This window comes from Ascidia mentula, chromosome 5, assembly GCF_947561715.1.
Source record: "Ascidia mentula chromosome 5, kaAscMent1.1, whole genome shotgun sequence".
NCBI lineage: Eukaryota > Metazoa > Chordata > Ascidiacea > Phlebobranchia > Ascidiidae > Ascidia > Ascidia mentula.
The window spans coordinates 1,966,047-1,983,614 of record NC_138570.1 but is presented as its reverse complement, the minus strand read 5'-3'; the positions used below and the strand labels follow the sequence as shown (position 1 = coordinate 1,983,614).

At 40.6% G+C, this 17,568-nt stretch overlaps 2 protein-coding genes across 2 annotated transcripts; both read right to left on the bottom strand.

Annotated features, from left to right (window-relative positions):
* Window positions 1–3,326: 3,326 nt before the first annotated feature.
* Window positions 3,327–7,650, bottom strand: LOC145901814 (uncharacterized). The gene is made up of 7 exons (XM_082989615.1): window positions 7,581–7,650; window positions 6,300–6,368; window positions 5,846–5,972; window positions 5,572–5,770; window positions 5,140–5,269; window positions 4,422–4,906; window positions 3,327–4,354 (listed from the first exon to the last, which is right to left on the bottom strand). Exons 1-7 carry the CDS (start codon window positions 7,648–7,650, stop codon window positions 3,500–3,502), a joined length of 1,935 nt encoding a protein of 644 aa, XP_082845741.1. The 3' UTR covers window positions 3,327–3,499.
* A 2,753-nt stretch (window positions 7,651–10,403) lies between these two features.
* On the bottom strand, window positions 10,404–14,908 carry LOC145901441 (uncharacterized). Its single transcript, XM_082989120.1, has 9 exons — window positions 14,753–14,908; window positions 14,199–14,453; window positions 13,867–13,950; window positions 13,597–13,719; window positions 13,304–13,372; window positions 12,859–12,985; window positions 12,584–12,782; window positions 12,202–12,331; window positions 10,404–12,076 (listed from the first exon to the last, which is right to left on the bottom strand). Exons 1-9 carry the CDS (start codon window positions 14,820–14,822, stop codon window positions 10,578–10,580), a joined length of 2,556 nt encoding a protein of 851 aa, XP_082845246.1. The 5' UTR covers window positions 14,823–14,908; the 3' UTR covers window positions 10,404–10,577.
* Between the last annotated feature and the right edge of the window lie 2,660 nt (window positions 14,909–17,568).

Below are 17,568 nucleotides of genomic sequence, written 5' to 3'. Positions count from 1 at the left end.
CCATTAGATTTGCTGATGCAGACGATAATTGTGATTGTCACAGAGAAATGTGGTGAAATTCTTTAGACCCAAAATACTTCGAAGCGCCCACAAACGCAAATTCCCACATTGGCTTTCACCCGGCGGCTAAGTAGTTGGAGAGAGGCACAGGATGGTGGCGAGGCGTGTTGAAATTTGCGGAAAACATATTTGATATGTTTCATCTGCACGCGAATGGCAATCAACTTACTACAGGTGGCCGCGTATTGCCTTATTTTTGCACACAGCTCCTAGAGCGTAATAGCAATTCGTGCGAAAGTATACGCGTCGTGAAAACAGTTTCCATTTTCCATGAAGGAAGCAATACGTACGTAAATACTTTTTGCATCTACGTAACACCGGCGCATTGCAAAGTTGTAACTCTGAATTTTATCAAAACACTGAGCAACAACAACGTTGTAATTCCGTTATGTTTTTGAGTTTTTTTGCTTTTTTGTTCAAAATGGTTGAATTTGGTGTTCATTAGGTCAGTAAATGCTTTTCGCTTACGTTGTATGAGTGCCTACGCAATAAAAGTATTCCGAAATGCTTTTCGGTGTCCATCAAATCGGATGGAATCGGTTTTGCAATAAAACTCATCTTCACACAGTCTTACCTCCCGGTACTTGCGCCACTACAAATTGAATGCCGATGGCAAGAAACGCAGCAACCAGAACTTGATGCATGGTGGGCGACGTCGAAAAAAACTAATCACCCGATTACAAATAAGCTAAAAAGGAGATTCTAAAGGGTTACTACACACAAAGTATTTACTTGACAGCATCAAACTAGGAACAACGGATTTGCTCATAATTCTGTGAATAAAAAGACTGGCCCGTACTGTTGTTAACGGTTGTTAGGATCAATCTGGTGTAGTGAAGCTCCTTGTTATTAACGTGTTAAAAGTTCATTGACAATAAACTGATCAACAAGATGGGGTGAAAATCAGCTCAAGATCCAAAACATATGCAGTAAGAAACTGCACAAACTTTCCCAGTACGTTGGCGAAAGTAAATTAAAAATATTTTTAACCCGCTGAATTATTCAGAAACAAAATCGATTTTTGATATCAAAACACACCAGTCAGTTGAATACCCGAGTGACAAATAGTTTTTTCATGCTAAAAAGACAAAAAGCAACGAAATAAAAGAAATACACTGTGTACTTTGATATCCTTAGCTACAGCCGTACCAAAATGCTTATTTGCATTTGTATTTACCAAGTCCAGTTTCCAACTTTATGCAATTCTGCAACCAGAACAAAACGCCTGGGGGCACGCGTAGCTTTGGTTAAATATGGGCGCGTTCTTCTTGGCGTGCGAAATTTTGTCAAACCTTTACCCAAAAAGATGGGCCAGGTTTGGCAACATGCGTACACAGTAATGACAGTGCAACGGAGCGTAGGCTCACGTCGTGACCTAATTTTTACAAATAACGCTCAGCAACTTGGACTATATATTACAATTGTATAAGATAGAACAGAAAAGCACCACGATACAAAATCGTAGGTAAAGTTCTCGGCTAACGACACCTGTTTTTCAAAGTGTCGCTTCACACGATACAAACATTTTAAACCTTTGTTTACTGCAAAGTTAAAATCTGTCGGCTTTCTCACTTAAGACAAATATATTTAGGTTTAAAAATGCAAACACAAACGGAACAAATTGTCACGTAGATCTTATATTTGAACCTGTTTATTGTCACATTTTTTGTAGAATACATAATGTGTTGACCTTTCCTAATTGATGGCATAGAAAACGGTTTAGAGCAATTCAATAATAACCTTAAGAATTGCTGACAATTGGAAAAAGGATAGATGCAAAGCACTGGTGTAAAGCCGTAACTACACAATATTGACATTGAACAGTTGCGAAGGTCGGCCTGGGATGTTTGGCAAAATATAATATTTTTGTCCTGCCATTATGTAGATTAGGTTTTAGCAATGAAACATATATTCCTGGCCACTGGTCCGCACTGTGAGGTATAATGTTGTATTTAAATAAAGAATGGTTGTTTGTTTTTGTCTCTAGGCAACCAACATTTTATCTAATACTGACCCACTAACGCCACCTGGCGGCAATGTGAGAATTTAAGAAACCTTGGGTGCAACCAAAATCTGATAAAAACTATTTTTTGCCTAAAGTAAAAAATTTATTAAATAATTAGATTTATTGACGCGTGCCAACTTGATCAAACTGCAGGAAATTAAGGTCATTAGATCTTACTCTACGTACACAGAAGGTAAGTGCAGGATACAGAAGTACTTGCACTTTTTTTGAAGGCCTTATAAATACATTTTGGTCAAAAAATGTGAAAGTTGACAAGCCGATAACATTTTCCATCTAATGAACCAATGTTTGCCTTCGCAAAGGTTTTGAATTTTAAACATATTTAAAGGAGACTTATCATTGATTTAAAAGGTATGCAGTTCACAATCTAATATTTGCTGCGAAATCACAAACCAACACTAAGCCTGTCAATAATTCTGAGTGAAAAATAGCCTTAATAAAGTATTACTTCTCGCTCAAAAGAGCACCGCCACAAGGATTCAAGAGCTTTCTTTTACATAGCCAAGCATAGAATAAAGTGCAGCAAATAAATGATTTATTTACATGTCCAAATGATAAACGACAATGGATCAAACACAAACGCAAAACAAATGTAAGCGATGCGTTAACGATATTTGGTATATGGAAGACACAACACTGACAAAAATACCTAACGTAATCATGTAAAGTGTGGTTTTGGCAGCCCAGGCAGTGCAGCCTAGCTGGATCAGCCACATTTTCCTCACAAGTCACGTATATGTGAAGGTTGCCTGGCAAGTTGTGCGCTTGCGCACCAGTGTACCTTGGCCACAATCCTGTAGCTCAGTTGGTAGAGCGTTGGGCCTGATTAGCCCAGGGTCGGAAGTTCAAACCTCACCGGGAGCTAAATTTTTCAAATCTCGCTCCGACTTGTCAGGAAAATGTGGCTAATTCAGCCAGGCTGCATTGCCTGGGCTGCCAAGCCTGAATACCTCATGATCGCGATACGTCAGCTGTGATCGCCAAGCAAGGACCTGCGCAGTGGGGCGATCTTGCCTATCATGCCATTGTATGTAATATTACTGCGTTATTTAAAGGAGACTTATCATTGATTTAAAAGGTATGCAGTTCACAATCTAATATTTGCTGCGAAATCACAAACCAATACTAAGCCTGTCAATAATTCTGAGTTAAAAATAGCCTTAATAAAGTATTACTTCTCGCTCAAAGGAGCACCGCCACAAGGATTCAAGAGCTTTCTTTTACATAGCCAAGCATAGAATCAGGTGCAGCAAATAAATGATTTATTTACATTTCAAATGATAAACGACAATGGATCAAACACAAACGCAAAACAAATGTAAGCGATGCGTTAACGATATTTGGTATATGGAAGACACAAGACTGACAAAAATACCTAACGTAATCATGTAAAGTGTGGTTTTCAGTTTCAATTTATTTATTTCCAAATTGAAATTGACACCGCTTTTCGACAGTCTTTTCGTAATTGCCACAGGGTTTGCAACTATCGGTCTCAACGCCACAAGTGCAACTTTTTTGGTATCTTTGGTAAAATCCGTAAACTAGATTGACGAACGCATATCGGCACTGACTGATCGGCGTCTCCGTCGTGTCTCCGCATTGAATGGTGCACGGTTGGGTTTCGGGAACCGTTACAGGCGTATTAGTGCATCCATTGGGGCAATCACCAACACAAGTTGTGATTTTAGTGCGAATTCCACAGCCTGTTGTGACGCTGCACTCGCCCCAATCCTGGACAACGGTCCATTGTGCGCACGGGCATGTGTTACATGCTTGGCTTTGAGTTTGGGGATTTGGCCCGCAGTTAGCACCAGCTGGAATGCACTGCTGCTGGCGAGTTTGCGTACCTCCGCCACATGTAGCGCTGCAGGGACCCCATGGTCCGTAGCCACCCAATTGTTGACAAGCGCCCAAGTTGCAGTTTTTAACTTCCTCATATTGATCTTTATCGGATTTATCCGGGCAGTCGGACTTGCCGTGAGACGAGGAAACGCATTCTCGGTGTCTGGTCTGTTGTCCTTGTCCGCACGACTTGCTGCACTGATCCCATTCGCCCCAGAAACCCATGTAGTGGCCAACGACGCCAGAAGACGCACTGCGGATCAATGAGCGCGGAAGGAAACAGTAGTTGCGTTCACAACATCCAGCTACGCTTCCCTGCAGCCTGGATGCGGGGTCAACCGCTTTTCTTGAATGGACAAACCGGATAATAGGGTGGAAGAGGATAGTATGGGTCCTGTGTGGTTGGATTTCCTGGGTTTCCTGCGCCTGGAAATATGCCAGTTCGATTTGGTGGAGTAGTCTGGGAAGGGAAAACCTGCTGGAATCTATTTACGCAGCCTGGCAGGTCGTAATAGCCCGGGGAGGGGGGAGTTGAGTTGGAGTTTAGGTTTCCAAATGGGTTGGGGCACTCTTTTATCGCAAGAAGTTCTTTAACGCACTGTTGCCAGTTGTGTGGACCCACTTTGCCCTGACGGACTTTGTTCCAGAAATGGACCTTAATATTTGCAGGTACGTAATCAGACTTCACGATTTCACAGAGGTAGTTTTGGATTCTATCTCTGCCAACGTAGGGATCCACAACGCAGCCAGCCAATCTGCACTGATGGTAGTTGTTGAGGATATCGCCTGGAGGAGCGTTGATATTAAATGTCTGACAACTCGGCTGGCCGTAAATGTCGCGACCGGTTGTGGATTCTGGCCTTCTGTGTGGGTCACTGTCTGCAGAACGAACCTCGATCTGGTCGTACTGTGGTGGGTAGTAGCATTTACCAACGAAGTAACATCCACCAATGTACAGACAGGCTTGCGGAGTGATACCTAGAAGCACGAAGGTATGTATCAATATGACAAGTTACAAGTAAAAATAAGTGTAATTTGGTCTGATTTTAAATTTGATGTTATTTTATCGCAATATTTTCGTCGAGGGTTGCGGCGGCGGATGTACGTATGTTTGTGAATTTGAGACATGGAGTTATGACAAAAAGAGAGTTGGTTGCAACTTTTAATCCTAGCGTGGAGGGTTCTCGAGTACATTTGACTTCAGAACTCACCCGTCCAGCCGTAATGTTTTAGTGGCAATCCGCAGTATTGGAAGATAGAGATGCCATTGCAATGGTGATTGTAAAATAGTTCGGGTTGTTGAGCTATCAAACACTTGGTGTAAACGCCAAGCCACGGTCTCTGGGGAAACAATACATACAGTTGGTTTTGTAGGAATTTCTGGCAGGACGGTTGAAAAAACCAACTGGTTTACATAGTACGGCCAACCCATTTACTTGCATTTTTTGCGATGCTAAACAGTATGTTATGAAAAACAGTTTAAAGTTGTATTGTTGCACTTGTACACTTGAAGTTTACATACAAGCAACCGGTTTGTCGCGTAAAACAGCGAAGTGGACAAGTTGTCTTGGAGTGTATGAGCGTATTTGTACACAGGTATTGTCAACAACAATGATTGGGTATTCATACAAATGAAAACTTACGCCTTGAACTGCTTTGTATGCGGCCGGTGCAAAGTTTCTGTGGCGAATGACTTGGTGGCAAACAGGCACACCGCCCATAATAATAACGTAGCCAGTACGACGGAGGTCGAACAATCCGTAATCGAAGTAGCAACCTGGCTGTTTGTGGCATTTCCTGCGATCGTATTCGAGGGATGGATCGCTAAGGGAGCAGGCAACTCTGTATACGGGAAGAATGGGATACTTAAGATATATTCTGCTGATGATAGAAATCAAATGCATTCCATCCATTTACCTGTAACAGTATGGAATATCGATTGGCGGTTCAAAAAGGCTTGGGTCGTTTGACAGCGGCAGCTGCCCACAGTTGTCAGGAAATGTCGGGCCACTCTGTCGGTAGCGTGGAAGAGTAACGGGACCACCTGGAAATCAAGGAGAAGTGACGACAATAATATGAGGAAACCCAAAACTAGACAAAACATTTAAATTTTACAATAAAGAGCGGTCTTGTCGTTTGACGTCTTTTCATTTATAACAAAATTTTGTGCCCAGTTAGTTTATTGGAATGTAAAAATGTCGCCGTTATATTTATGTTGTTGTATTATTATATATTGTTGCTTCAAGTTGAATGTCGGACCGACAATAAACATAGGCGCATTTATGGCGGTTTTGTTGTGTTGTTTTGCAGTGCATTTGCAATGTGAGCTGTGGACGTTTACACACATACTGATTTTTAGCAAGGGGCTTACCTTGGAGTGATCTTCCAGTGATATCACTTTGGCCATCGTCGACCGCCTCCTGGATTGGCGTTACCGGAACTGCAAAAAAAAGTAAAAAAAATTACATCCATCCAAGCTTAACAGTCGCCTTGGATGGTCTACAACTTTAAACTGTTTCAACAAAAGGTATTTCACTTTAATAGAGATCACCACTTGTTTAGGTTTATCGTCTTTATGCGGTTTTAGAGTGGTTTAAATTTGATACAAGACTCAACGTAGAGCTTTGTTCACCTAAAAAATATGAAAATATGAAAATATATTTTGTTTCAACAGGACAAACGCCACAACTTTGCAATTATGTTTTTTTGCTTAACGTTGTTTCAATAGCAAGGAATAGGTCTGAATTTCCAATTACCAAGCCCTGGCCTTAAAACGTTCAAGGAATTTATTGGTCATTATTTTGACACGCAGTACCAACTCCACCTTACAAAATAAAACGAGCTTGTTACGTACAACGTTGTAATATTGGAATACCATTCATATTAAATTAGATCAAATTAGGAATTTCGTAGAACAAATTGGAAACTTGGCGCTCTTTTTCTAAGCAATTTCTAATCGGAGTTGGACAGTCAAGCACCATGGCACGATATAAACTTTAAGAAGGAAGTCACAATAGACATGACAATTAGAAATTGCTTGAAAGTACAATATTTTGGCAAACTATTACATTTGCTGATACAGACGATACTTGTTGTTGTCACAGAGAAATGCGGTGAAATTCCAAGAAATGCGGCTTTCACCCGGCGGCTAAGTGGTCGGAGAGAGGCACAGGATGGTGCAGAGGCGTGTTGAAATTTGCAGAAAACATATTTGATATGTTTCATCTGCACGCGAATGGCAATCAACTTACTACAGGTGGCTGCGTGTTGCCTTATTTTCGCACACAGCTAGAGCGTAATAGCAATTCGTGCGAAAGTATACGCGTCGTGAAAACAGTTTCCATTTTCCGTGAAGGAAGCAATACGTACGTAAATACTTTTGCATCTATGTAACACCGCCGCATTACAAAGTTGTTTCTCTGAATTTTATCAAAACACTGAGCAACAACAACGTTGTAATTCCGTTATGTTTTTGAGTTTTTTTGCTCTTTTGTTCAAAATGGTTGAATTTGGTGTTCTTAGGTCAGAAAATGCCTTTTCGCTTACGTTGTATGAGTGCCTACGCAATAAAAGTATTCCGAAATGCTTTTCGGTGTCCATCAAATCGGATGAAATCGGTTTCACAATAAAACTCATCTTCACACAGTCTTACCTCCCGGTACTTGGGCCACAACCAATTGAATGCCAATGGCAAGAAACGCAGCAACCAGAACTTGATGCATGGTGGGCGACGTCGACAAAACTAATCACCCGATTACAAATAAGTTAAAAAGGAGATTCTCAAGGGTTAGTACACACAAAGTATTTACTTGACAGCATCAAACTAGGAACAACGGATTTGCTCATGATTCTGAGATTAAAAAGACTGGCCCGTACTGTTGTTAACGGATGTTAGGATCAACCTGGTATAGTGAAGCTCCTTGTTATTAGCGTGTTAAAAGTTCATTGACAATAAACTGATCGACAAGATGGGGTGAAAATCAGCTCAAGATCCACAACAAATGCAGAGTAAGAAACTGCACAAACTTTCCCAGTACGTTAATTAAATATATTAAAGTAAATGAAATATATTTATAACCGCTGAATTATTCAGAAACAAAATCGATTTTTGATATCAAAACACACCTGTCAGTTGAATACCCGAGTGACAAATAGTTTTTCGCTTAAAAGACAAAAAGCAACGAAATAAACGAAATACACGATGTAGTTTGATATCCTCAGCTACAGCCGTACCAAAATGCTAATTTCCTTAACTTTATGCCATTCTGCAACCAGAACAAAACGCCTGCGGGCACGCGTAGCTTTGGTTAAATATGGGCGCGTTCTTCTTGGCGTGCGTAATTTCGTAAAGAGTCAAACCTTTACCCAAAAAGATGGGCCAGGTTTGGCAACATGCATGCACAGTAATGGTCGTGCAACGAAGCTTAGGCTCACGTCGTGACCAAATTTTTACAAATAAACGCTCAGCAGCCTGGACTAAAAATTACAATTGTATGAGGTTTGACAGATTAGCACAACGAAACAAAATCGTGTGTAAAGTTTCACTTAAATTTCCCAAGTTGTCCATCTCAAGCCTCGGCTTACGACACCTGTTCATAGTTTTTCAAAGTGTCGCTTCACACGATACAAACATTTTAAACACTTGTTTATTGCAAAGTTAAAATCAGTCGGCTTTCTCACTTATGACAAATATATTTACATTTAATAATGCCAACACAAACAGAACAAACTGCCACGTAGGGCGTGCTTGTTGTAGATCTTATATTTGAACCTGTTTATTGTCACATTTTTTGTAGAATAAAATGTGTTGACCTTTCCTAATTGGTGGCATAGAAAACGGTTTAGAGCAATTCAATAATAACCTTAAGAATTGCTGACAATTGGAAAAAAGATAGATGCAAAGCACTGGTGTAAAACCGTAACTACACAATATTAGCTTTAAACAGTTGCGAAGGTCGGCCTGGGATGTTTGGCAAAATATAATTGTTTGGTCTCGCCATTATGTAGATTAGGTTTGAGCAATAAAACATATATTCCTTGCCACTGGTCCGCACGGTGGGGTATAATGTTGTGTTTAAATAAAGAATGGTTGTTTGTTTTTGTCTCTAGGCAACCAACATTTTATCTAAAAACTGACTTGTTACGTTCACGTGTTCACGTAACATGGAAATTGGACATTTACGCATATCATGAACATTGATCACAAATAGCCAAATTACGTCATTAAAGTTCGGGACCTCTCAAATTCGGATTGTAATGTGGTAAATAGGATTGCGCATTCGTTGTTAACCTCATCTCTTTGTTTATGGTAGAATTATGCTTTTCAAATCTTGCACGCCATTCTCATGCGATGTTCGTTGTTTTGTTTGATTGACGTGTGCTCACTTTACTGAATAGTCATTGTACTCGCATGCATATGTTCGCACGCATTATGCTCGCACGCATTGTGTTTGCATTAGATTGAAATATGAACCGTCCGGTCATTGTTTACAAAGGGTTTGTTTCTCAGTAATTGTTGTGATGTATCAATCGTTCTGGTTTGGTTTTCAAGTAATTGTTTTGTGAAGAGAATGGGCTGCTGTCCATCAGATAAAATAATAGCCTTTGTCATGGTAATTTCGAATCGACTTTTTCGTTGTGGTGATTTTTATCGTAGTGTATATATGTGTGCATGCTTCCTTGACTTACCCAGACACAGTCTTAAACTCGTCTCATGCTCAATCTCTGTTTCGGTATCTGTCTAATAATTAAAGTATGCTTTGCTTATAATCAGTTTATCTCATGATCTTGTAACCTGTAATTTCGATTCGATATACTTCTCAATATAATCATGTATCCTTAATCTAATAAATGGTTAAGTAATTTTGCATCAGGTTTGCAATTGAAATCAGATCAGAAAACACAGAAGTTAGAACTCACATGTGGCCTTATTTCAAATGAATTAGTCAAATAGGATTTCGTTATTAGGGGTTAATTAATCTTGTTAATATCCAACGTTAAGTTAACAACATTTGGCATATAGGTCGCAACATGACCCACTAACGCCACCTGGCGGCAATGTGAGAATTTAAGAAACCTTGGGTATAACCAAAATCTGACAAAAACTTTTTTTTGCCTAAAGTAAATAATTTATTAAATAATTAGGTTTATTGACGCGTGCCAACTTGATCAAACTGAAGGAAATTAAAGTCATTAGATCTTACACTACGTACACAGAAGGTAAGTGCAGGATACAGAAGTACTTGCACTTTTTTGAAGGCCTTATAAATACATTTTGGTCAAAAAATGTGAAAGTTGACGAGCCGATAACATTTCCCATCTAATGAACCAATATTTGCCTTCGCAAAGGTTTTGAATTTTAAACATATTTAAAGGAGACTTATCATTGATTTAAAAGGCAAACAGTTCACTTCTCGCTCAAAAGAGCACCGCCACAAGGATTCAAGAGCTTTCTTTTACATAGCCAAGCATAGAATCAGGTGCAGCAAATAAATGATTTATTTACATGTCCAAATGAGAAACGACAATGGATCAAACACAAACGCAAAACAAATGTAAGCGATGCGTTAACGATATTTGGTATATGGAAGACACAAGACTGACAAAAATACCTAACGTAATCATGTAAAGTGTGGTTTTCAGTTTCGGTTTATTTCTTTCCAAATTGAAATCGACACCGCTTTTCGACAGTCTTTTCGTAATTGCCACAGGGTTTGCAACTATCGGTCTCAACCCCACAAGTGCAACTTTTTTGGTATCTTTGGTAAAATCCGAAAGCTAGATTGACGAACGCATATCGGCACTGACCGACCGGCGTCTCCGTCGGGTCTCCGCATTGAATGGTACACTGTTGGGTTTCCGGAACCGTTACAGGTGTATTAGTGCATCCATTGGGGCAATCACCAACACAAGTTGTGATTTTAGTGCGAATTCCACAGCCTGTTGTGACGCTGCACTCGCCCCAATCCTGGACAACGGTCCGTTGCGCACACGGACATGTATTACATGCTTGGCTTTGAGTTTGGGGATTTGGCCCGCAGTTAGCACCAGCTGGAATGCACTGCTGCTGGCGCGTTTGCGTACCTCCGCCACATGTAGCGCTGCAGGGACCCCATGGTCCGTAGCCACCCCATTGTGGACAAGCGCCCAAGTTGCAGTTTTTAACTTCCTCATATTGATTTTTATCGGATTTATCCGGGCAGTCGGACTTGCCGTGAGACGAGGAGACGCATTCTCGGTGTCTGGTCTGTTGTCCTTGTCCGCACGTCTTGCTGCACTGATCCCATTCGCCCCAGAAACCCATGTAGTGGCCTGCGACGCCAGAAGACGCACTGCGGGCCAGTGCGCGCGGAAGGAAACAGTAGTTGCGCTCACAACATCCAGTTACGCTTCCCTTCAGTCTGATTCCGCCGTAATTGTATTGCTGGTATGGACAAACCGGATAATTGGATTGAGGAGGATAGTATGGAGCCTGTGTGGTTGGGATTGGGAAGGGATAAAATTGGCGACCTTGGGGCGAGGCGGTGGTATTTGACGGACCCAAGTCAAGGCTAAAGGGATTGTAAGTAGGGCTTGGCTGAGGGAATCCTGGAAATACTGGAAATACTGGACGTGGTGGAAATCCTCCAGCTGAATATGGAGTAGTCGGCGTAGGGAAAAATCTATTAACGCAGCCTGGCAGGTGGTTATAGCCAGGGAAGATGGGGTTGATGTTTGGGTTTCCAAATGGGTTGGGACATACTTGTATCGCAAGAAGTTCTTTAACGCACTGTTGCCAGTTATGTGGACCCACTTTGCCCTGAAGGACTTTGTTCCAGAAACGGACCTTAATATTTGCAGGTACGTAATCAGACTTCACGATTTCACAGAGGTATTTTTGGATTCTATCTCTGCCAACGTAGGGATCCACAACGCAGCCAGCCAATCTGCACTGATGGTAGTTGTTGAGGATATCGCCTGGAGGAGCGTTGATATTAAATGGCTGACAACTCGGCTGGCCGTAAATGTCGCGACCGGTTGTGGATCCTGGCCTTCTGTGTGGGTCACTGTCGGCAGAACGAACCTGGATCTGGTCGTACTGTGGTGGGTAGTAGCATTTACCACCGATGTAACATCCACCAATGTACAGGCAGGCTTGCGGAGTGATACCTAGAGCACGAAGGTATGTATCAATATGACAAGTTATAAGTAAAGATATATGTAATTTGGTCTGGCTCTTGAGTTACTACAATTGAAGTGGTTACTTCTCGAGTACATTTGAGTTCAGAACTCACCCGTCCAGCCGTAATGTTTTAGTGACGATCCGTAGTATTGGAAGATAGAGATGCCATTGCAGTAATGATTGTAAAATAGTTCGGGTTGTTGAGCTATCAAACACTTGGTGTAAACGCCATACCATTCATTCTGGGGAAACAATACAGACAGTTGGAATTTGTCATCCCGGCAAAACGATTGATAAAGCAGCTGGCTGCATAGTACGACCAACCCATCTAATCAATATTAATTGCATTTAAACAAAATGTCAACAGTAAGAGATGTTATTGAAGACAATATTGTATTGTTGCAGTGGAACGTTGCCTTGGAATGTATGAGCATACGCATACACAGGTATTGTCAACAACAATGCATTGGGTATTCATAAAAATGAAAACTTACGCCTTGAACTGCTTTGTACGCGGCCGGTGCAAAGTTTCTGTGGCGAATGACTTGGTGGCAATTAGGCACACCAGCCATTATACCGTAGCCGGCAATACGACGGATGTTGAACAAGTCGTTGTCGAAGTAGCAACCTGGCTGTTTGTGGCATTTACTGCGATCGTATTCGAGGGATGGATCGCTACTGGAGCAGGCAACTCTGCACACGGAAGGAATAAGTTGTTTAAAGATTCATTTTCCTGATGATAGAAATCAAATGCAGTCAAGTCATTTACCTGTAACAGTATGGAATATCGATTGGCGGTTCAATAAGGCTTGGGTCGTTTGGCAGCAGTAGATGCCCACAGTTGTAAGGAAATGTCGGGTCTGGCTGTGGGCAGAATTGAGGAATAACGGGACCACCTGGAAATCAAGGAGAAGTGACGACATCAATATGACGAAACCCAAAACTAGAGAAAACTTTTCAAAATTTTGTGCCCAGCAAATCTATTGGAGTGTAAGAATGTATTCATTGTTTTTATATTGTTGTATTATATTGTTCCAATCAATTTCAATGTGGAACCGAAAATAAACATAGGCGCATTTATTGTGGTTATTAATATTTTTTGCAGTGCATTAGCAATTACCAGCGGTTTTCAACCTTAAAAGTCAGCACCAAGCCCTACTATTGTGTAAGCTGCACACGTTAGCACACATACTGATTTTTAGCAAGGAGCTTACCTGGGTATGATCTTCCAGTGATATCACTTTGGCCATCGTCGACCGCCTCCTGGATTGGCGTCAGCGGGACTGCAAAAAAAGAAAAAAATCTTACATCCATCCTAGCTTAACAGTCGCCTTGGAGGGTTTACAACTTTAAACTGTTTCAACAAAAGGTTATTTAAGGGTATTGAGTTTCAGAGATCGTCGCAAGATAAATATGTTAGAGAAGTGATTTGCATGACATTGATGAAAGAGCAAGAACAACATCACAAGGAAATATGTGAAGGGCATTCAACAACTAATCGACTTACATAGCTTCCCGAAGCATTGGTTGTTCTGCCACACGCAGTAATTGGTGGCCTCGCACTCGGTCTGATTCGTAGTTTCTACGCCTGACTCGTCACAGGGGCTTATACAAGGTGGGAGCAATGCGCCTGCAATGAAAGTTTGGGTTATTTATAATATACTGAGCTGTAATTTCAGTTTATTTCAAGCGAATTAGACTTGACTTGTCCTCGCCAATAAACTATATTGCTTTACACTAATTGCTTACTGCAATATGAGCGAATGCAAGTACTTACCAGTTATTCCGTTCTCGGCCAAATGCTTCTCGGAGAGACAACCGTACCCAGTGTAACTGAGTTCAGTGTTAACGGTCAGTGTAACTGTGGACAAACAGAAATTGATGAATTTCTTTGCAAAAAGTAAATCGTCACAAACATACATTGAGAAGATTTCGTCGGAGTTTATGTTATGTATTTGAAAGTGAAAACTAGTAGTAATGAAAAGTAATAACAATATTTATGGATTCCGTTAAAAATACCATCACAATATCACAGCATTTAACACAACCAGACTTGTAGATTCAATATTTTGGTTGAATTAAGTAGAAACACGCCATGAAAAACGGTACCTCCACTGCAACAAAGGAGAATCCTGATGTTCGGGCAAAGCCCACCGTTTTCACTGTTTACACAAGTCGCTCCAAAGCTTCCTGTGAGAATTGTGGGATTTCCTGAGTCTGCGCGTGCGTAAACGTCTTGTACGGTAGGACAGAAGTTGTCGCCAAACACTCTTCTTATGCTCCAAATATCTTCTAAATCTTCATCACCAATCGGTGAGTCCACATCGATCCATGTTGTCCACTTACCGTCAGTCCCGCAGTTCCCTTTGGAAAACTCACGTGTTAGATTTTTGAAACCGCTTATGAATTGAATATTTTTTAACGGAAAGTAATTGAAAAAAACAACATTGTCGAAGGCTGAAGTGCGCCGGTATAGTTCTGCAGTAATTTGTTGTACGCGTTTTTTTTTTAAATACGACCAGGTTAGGTGTTTCACAAGTCACAAAATGCACAAACTAGAGACACATAATGGGTATGGTCTGGGCAGCATTTCGAGTCCAACAAATCGGATAAGTTTTCCTTTAACATGAAGCTTAAACACAATCGTTTTTACAAAGTCTTACCTCCGGGCACTTGGGCCACAACCAATTGAATGCCGATGGCAAGAAACGCAGCGATCAGAACTTGATGCATGGTGGGCGACGTCGACAAAACTAATCACCCGGTAAAAAATAAGAGATTCTGGAAACGAAATCAGAAGGGTTACTATAACAACACAAATGTTTGTGACAACACACTAGTGCCAAATCAACTTGAAATCCCTGCACTCGACGTAGGCCTTCGCCATATTAATACGATCAGGCCTTCTGTCTGTAAATTTTCTGCATAAAAACCGAAAAAAAAACAGTTAGGCCACGTTGCCATAGCCACCAAGATGCCAAAGCCTCCAAAGGACTTTCACGTCTGCTTCAGCTGAGCCCAGTCTCCCATTTTATACCATTTTGCTACTCGGACAACATGCCCGAGGCTATAATTACGCGAAGATTCAGTTAAATATAGGCGCGTTATTCTGGCGTGCAATACTTTGTAAAAAGAGTCAAATCCCCCGAAGAAAGTTGTGACGTCAGATTCAGGAAAATTCATCCATCTTTCTGATTTTCGTGCTTTCAACACAAACATGTTTATCCCGTATACCAGCTATTGGAAAGATTCACATTGGTTTTGCTAGATATTGTGAACTTGCATCTCCACAGTACAACAGACACCGCATTTTGAAAATGTTAGCAATGATTGTTGCTATGTTCATTTACTATAACACGAAATTTTCTCTTTTAATTCTTCAACGAACTGTAGTTTATATATATTTGTGGGGCTATCGACATGAATAAATAAATATGTGACCCAAATTAAAAAAACAGCAATGTCTGATGGTTGTTTGGCGGTAAAACGTCAATAATTTTCTTGTATATATAAAGAGCCTTGAAATTAAACACATTTTTTTATTGACTCGTTGCAACTTTTCTTGTGTTCCTGCGTTCCGATAATCACAAAACGGAATTAATACATTACAATCCATTAGGGTCAAAGAATTCCAAATACCTTTCGTTCAAAATTTAGACCTCTTGAGGCTGTCTTACCGCTTTATCGAGGAAAATCCCAATTTGGTAATGACGGCGCACCGTTTTCTAGCCCGAAGGCTGTCAACGTCACTATTTTTACAAATACACGTTTGGGAATTCGCCGTCATTTTAGACGAGATGGACAGACAAGGCACGGAACAAAATTGTTAATTAGGTTTTACATGAATTTCCAAAATTGATCATCTTTGATTTTGGTCTTGCCTGCATCTGTTAATATATTTTAAACGCGTCAACTATAAATCAAATTGTAATTTATCAGGTTTAAAAGCTTCTAAATTTTAGTTAACTTGTTCCCTTGCTTTAGTCAACGACTCGATTAATCTGCAAAAATGTTGCTTGGAGATGTGGACATAAAGTAAATGCGACATTGGCATTATGCATTTAAGACAAAATTTTCAACAAAATACAAACTTGGCTTTCAACTCGAAGTTGAATTTTCTCAGCATTGGCCATGGAAGGAGCAATTTCGAAACTATAGGGACAGATTTTCAATAAAGTGGCCTAATAGATTTAAATCTGTTTTTTTAAATCTTTTTTATGGAATTTGTCATGATCGGAACGGTGGTAGTTAACTTAATATAAAAAACCTTGTTTTGCATGCTGTGGTATCAATAACTCGCAAAAATAAAACGAGTTTTCTGCGTACAACGTGGTAATATTGAAATACCCGGTTACAGGAATTTCAAATTTTCTCGTCTGAATATACGTCCACATATGTTTTCGCCCGGCGGCAAAATAGCCGGTGTGAGGCACAGGATGGTACAGCGGTATTTTTTTCAATGTTATTACTTATATTTGACATACAACGCAGTGGTGGTCCTACGATGGCCTGTGGTCTGAGTCGCCATTTGTGCCTTCAAAGAATCCGCTGCCATTTCATTGCAGATCTATTATTTGGCGCAGTTAATCCACCGGCGAATTACAACCAGCTTACCACAAGCCGGCTTGTTGCTACTTTTTTTGTCCTGCGTTAAATTCGTGACTGCTAGGTTTAAGTTCAATCGGTCAAAATCATTTTTTTTGTTACTTTACACAAGGCAAGCGGTCTTTGAGGGCATGTGCCAAGAATTAATATCATAACACAAGCAATGCACGACAAACAAACTACGGATCTTTAAAACAAAGATTTACAAGTGTAAACGTCTTTGTTCGTTTTGTTTTTCACACGCTTTATTTCTTTTTGTATTTTCACTTCACCTTCACTTTAACTCACATGTTTTTCTTTGTTTACTTTTCACACTCACCTTTATAATATATTTGTAATTATTTTGCAATTTACTCGTTTTAACATGCCCGAGTGATCATGCTTGCGTGGCAAACGCGGGCAGAAATGATTGGTCAAGCGCTGGCGAGAGAAATAATGAGCGAAAAGCCAGACAGTTCTCTGGCGGTGGCGTGTGGTAAACACTGTTTTTGGTGGGAGATCTTATGTGGTAATTGCTGATGAACGCTAGTCGTAGTGGAATGTGTATTTTGTGCCAGTCTTAGAACAAACGTTGTTTTATTCGCGCTTTTATCGTTTTATTCTTTTTATACCTATTAGCGTTTTTCTATTGTATTACAAAAATAGCCACCTTGGTCGTGTGACTCCAGGCCTCTGCGATAGGCCGTTAGTGCAGAGTAGCCTAGGCCCAAGACAAGCTAATTTCGGTTACACAAGTGCCAAAAATATCCAAAACTGATTCACGACAAAAAGGCTAACATTCAGGCCACACAAAATCGAGGAGCAATTCGACATTTGAAACTTCCCGCTGCTTTCTCGGAAAATGAGCAGCACGACATTTCTGCAATCCTGGAAC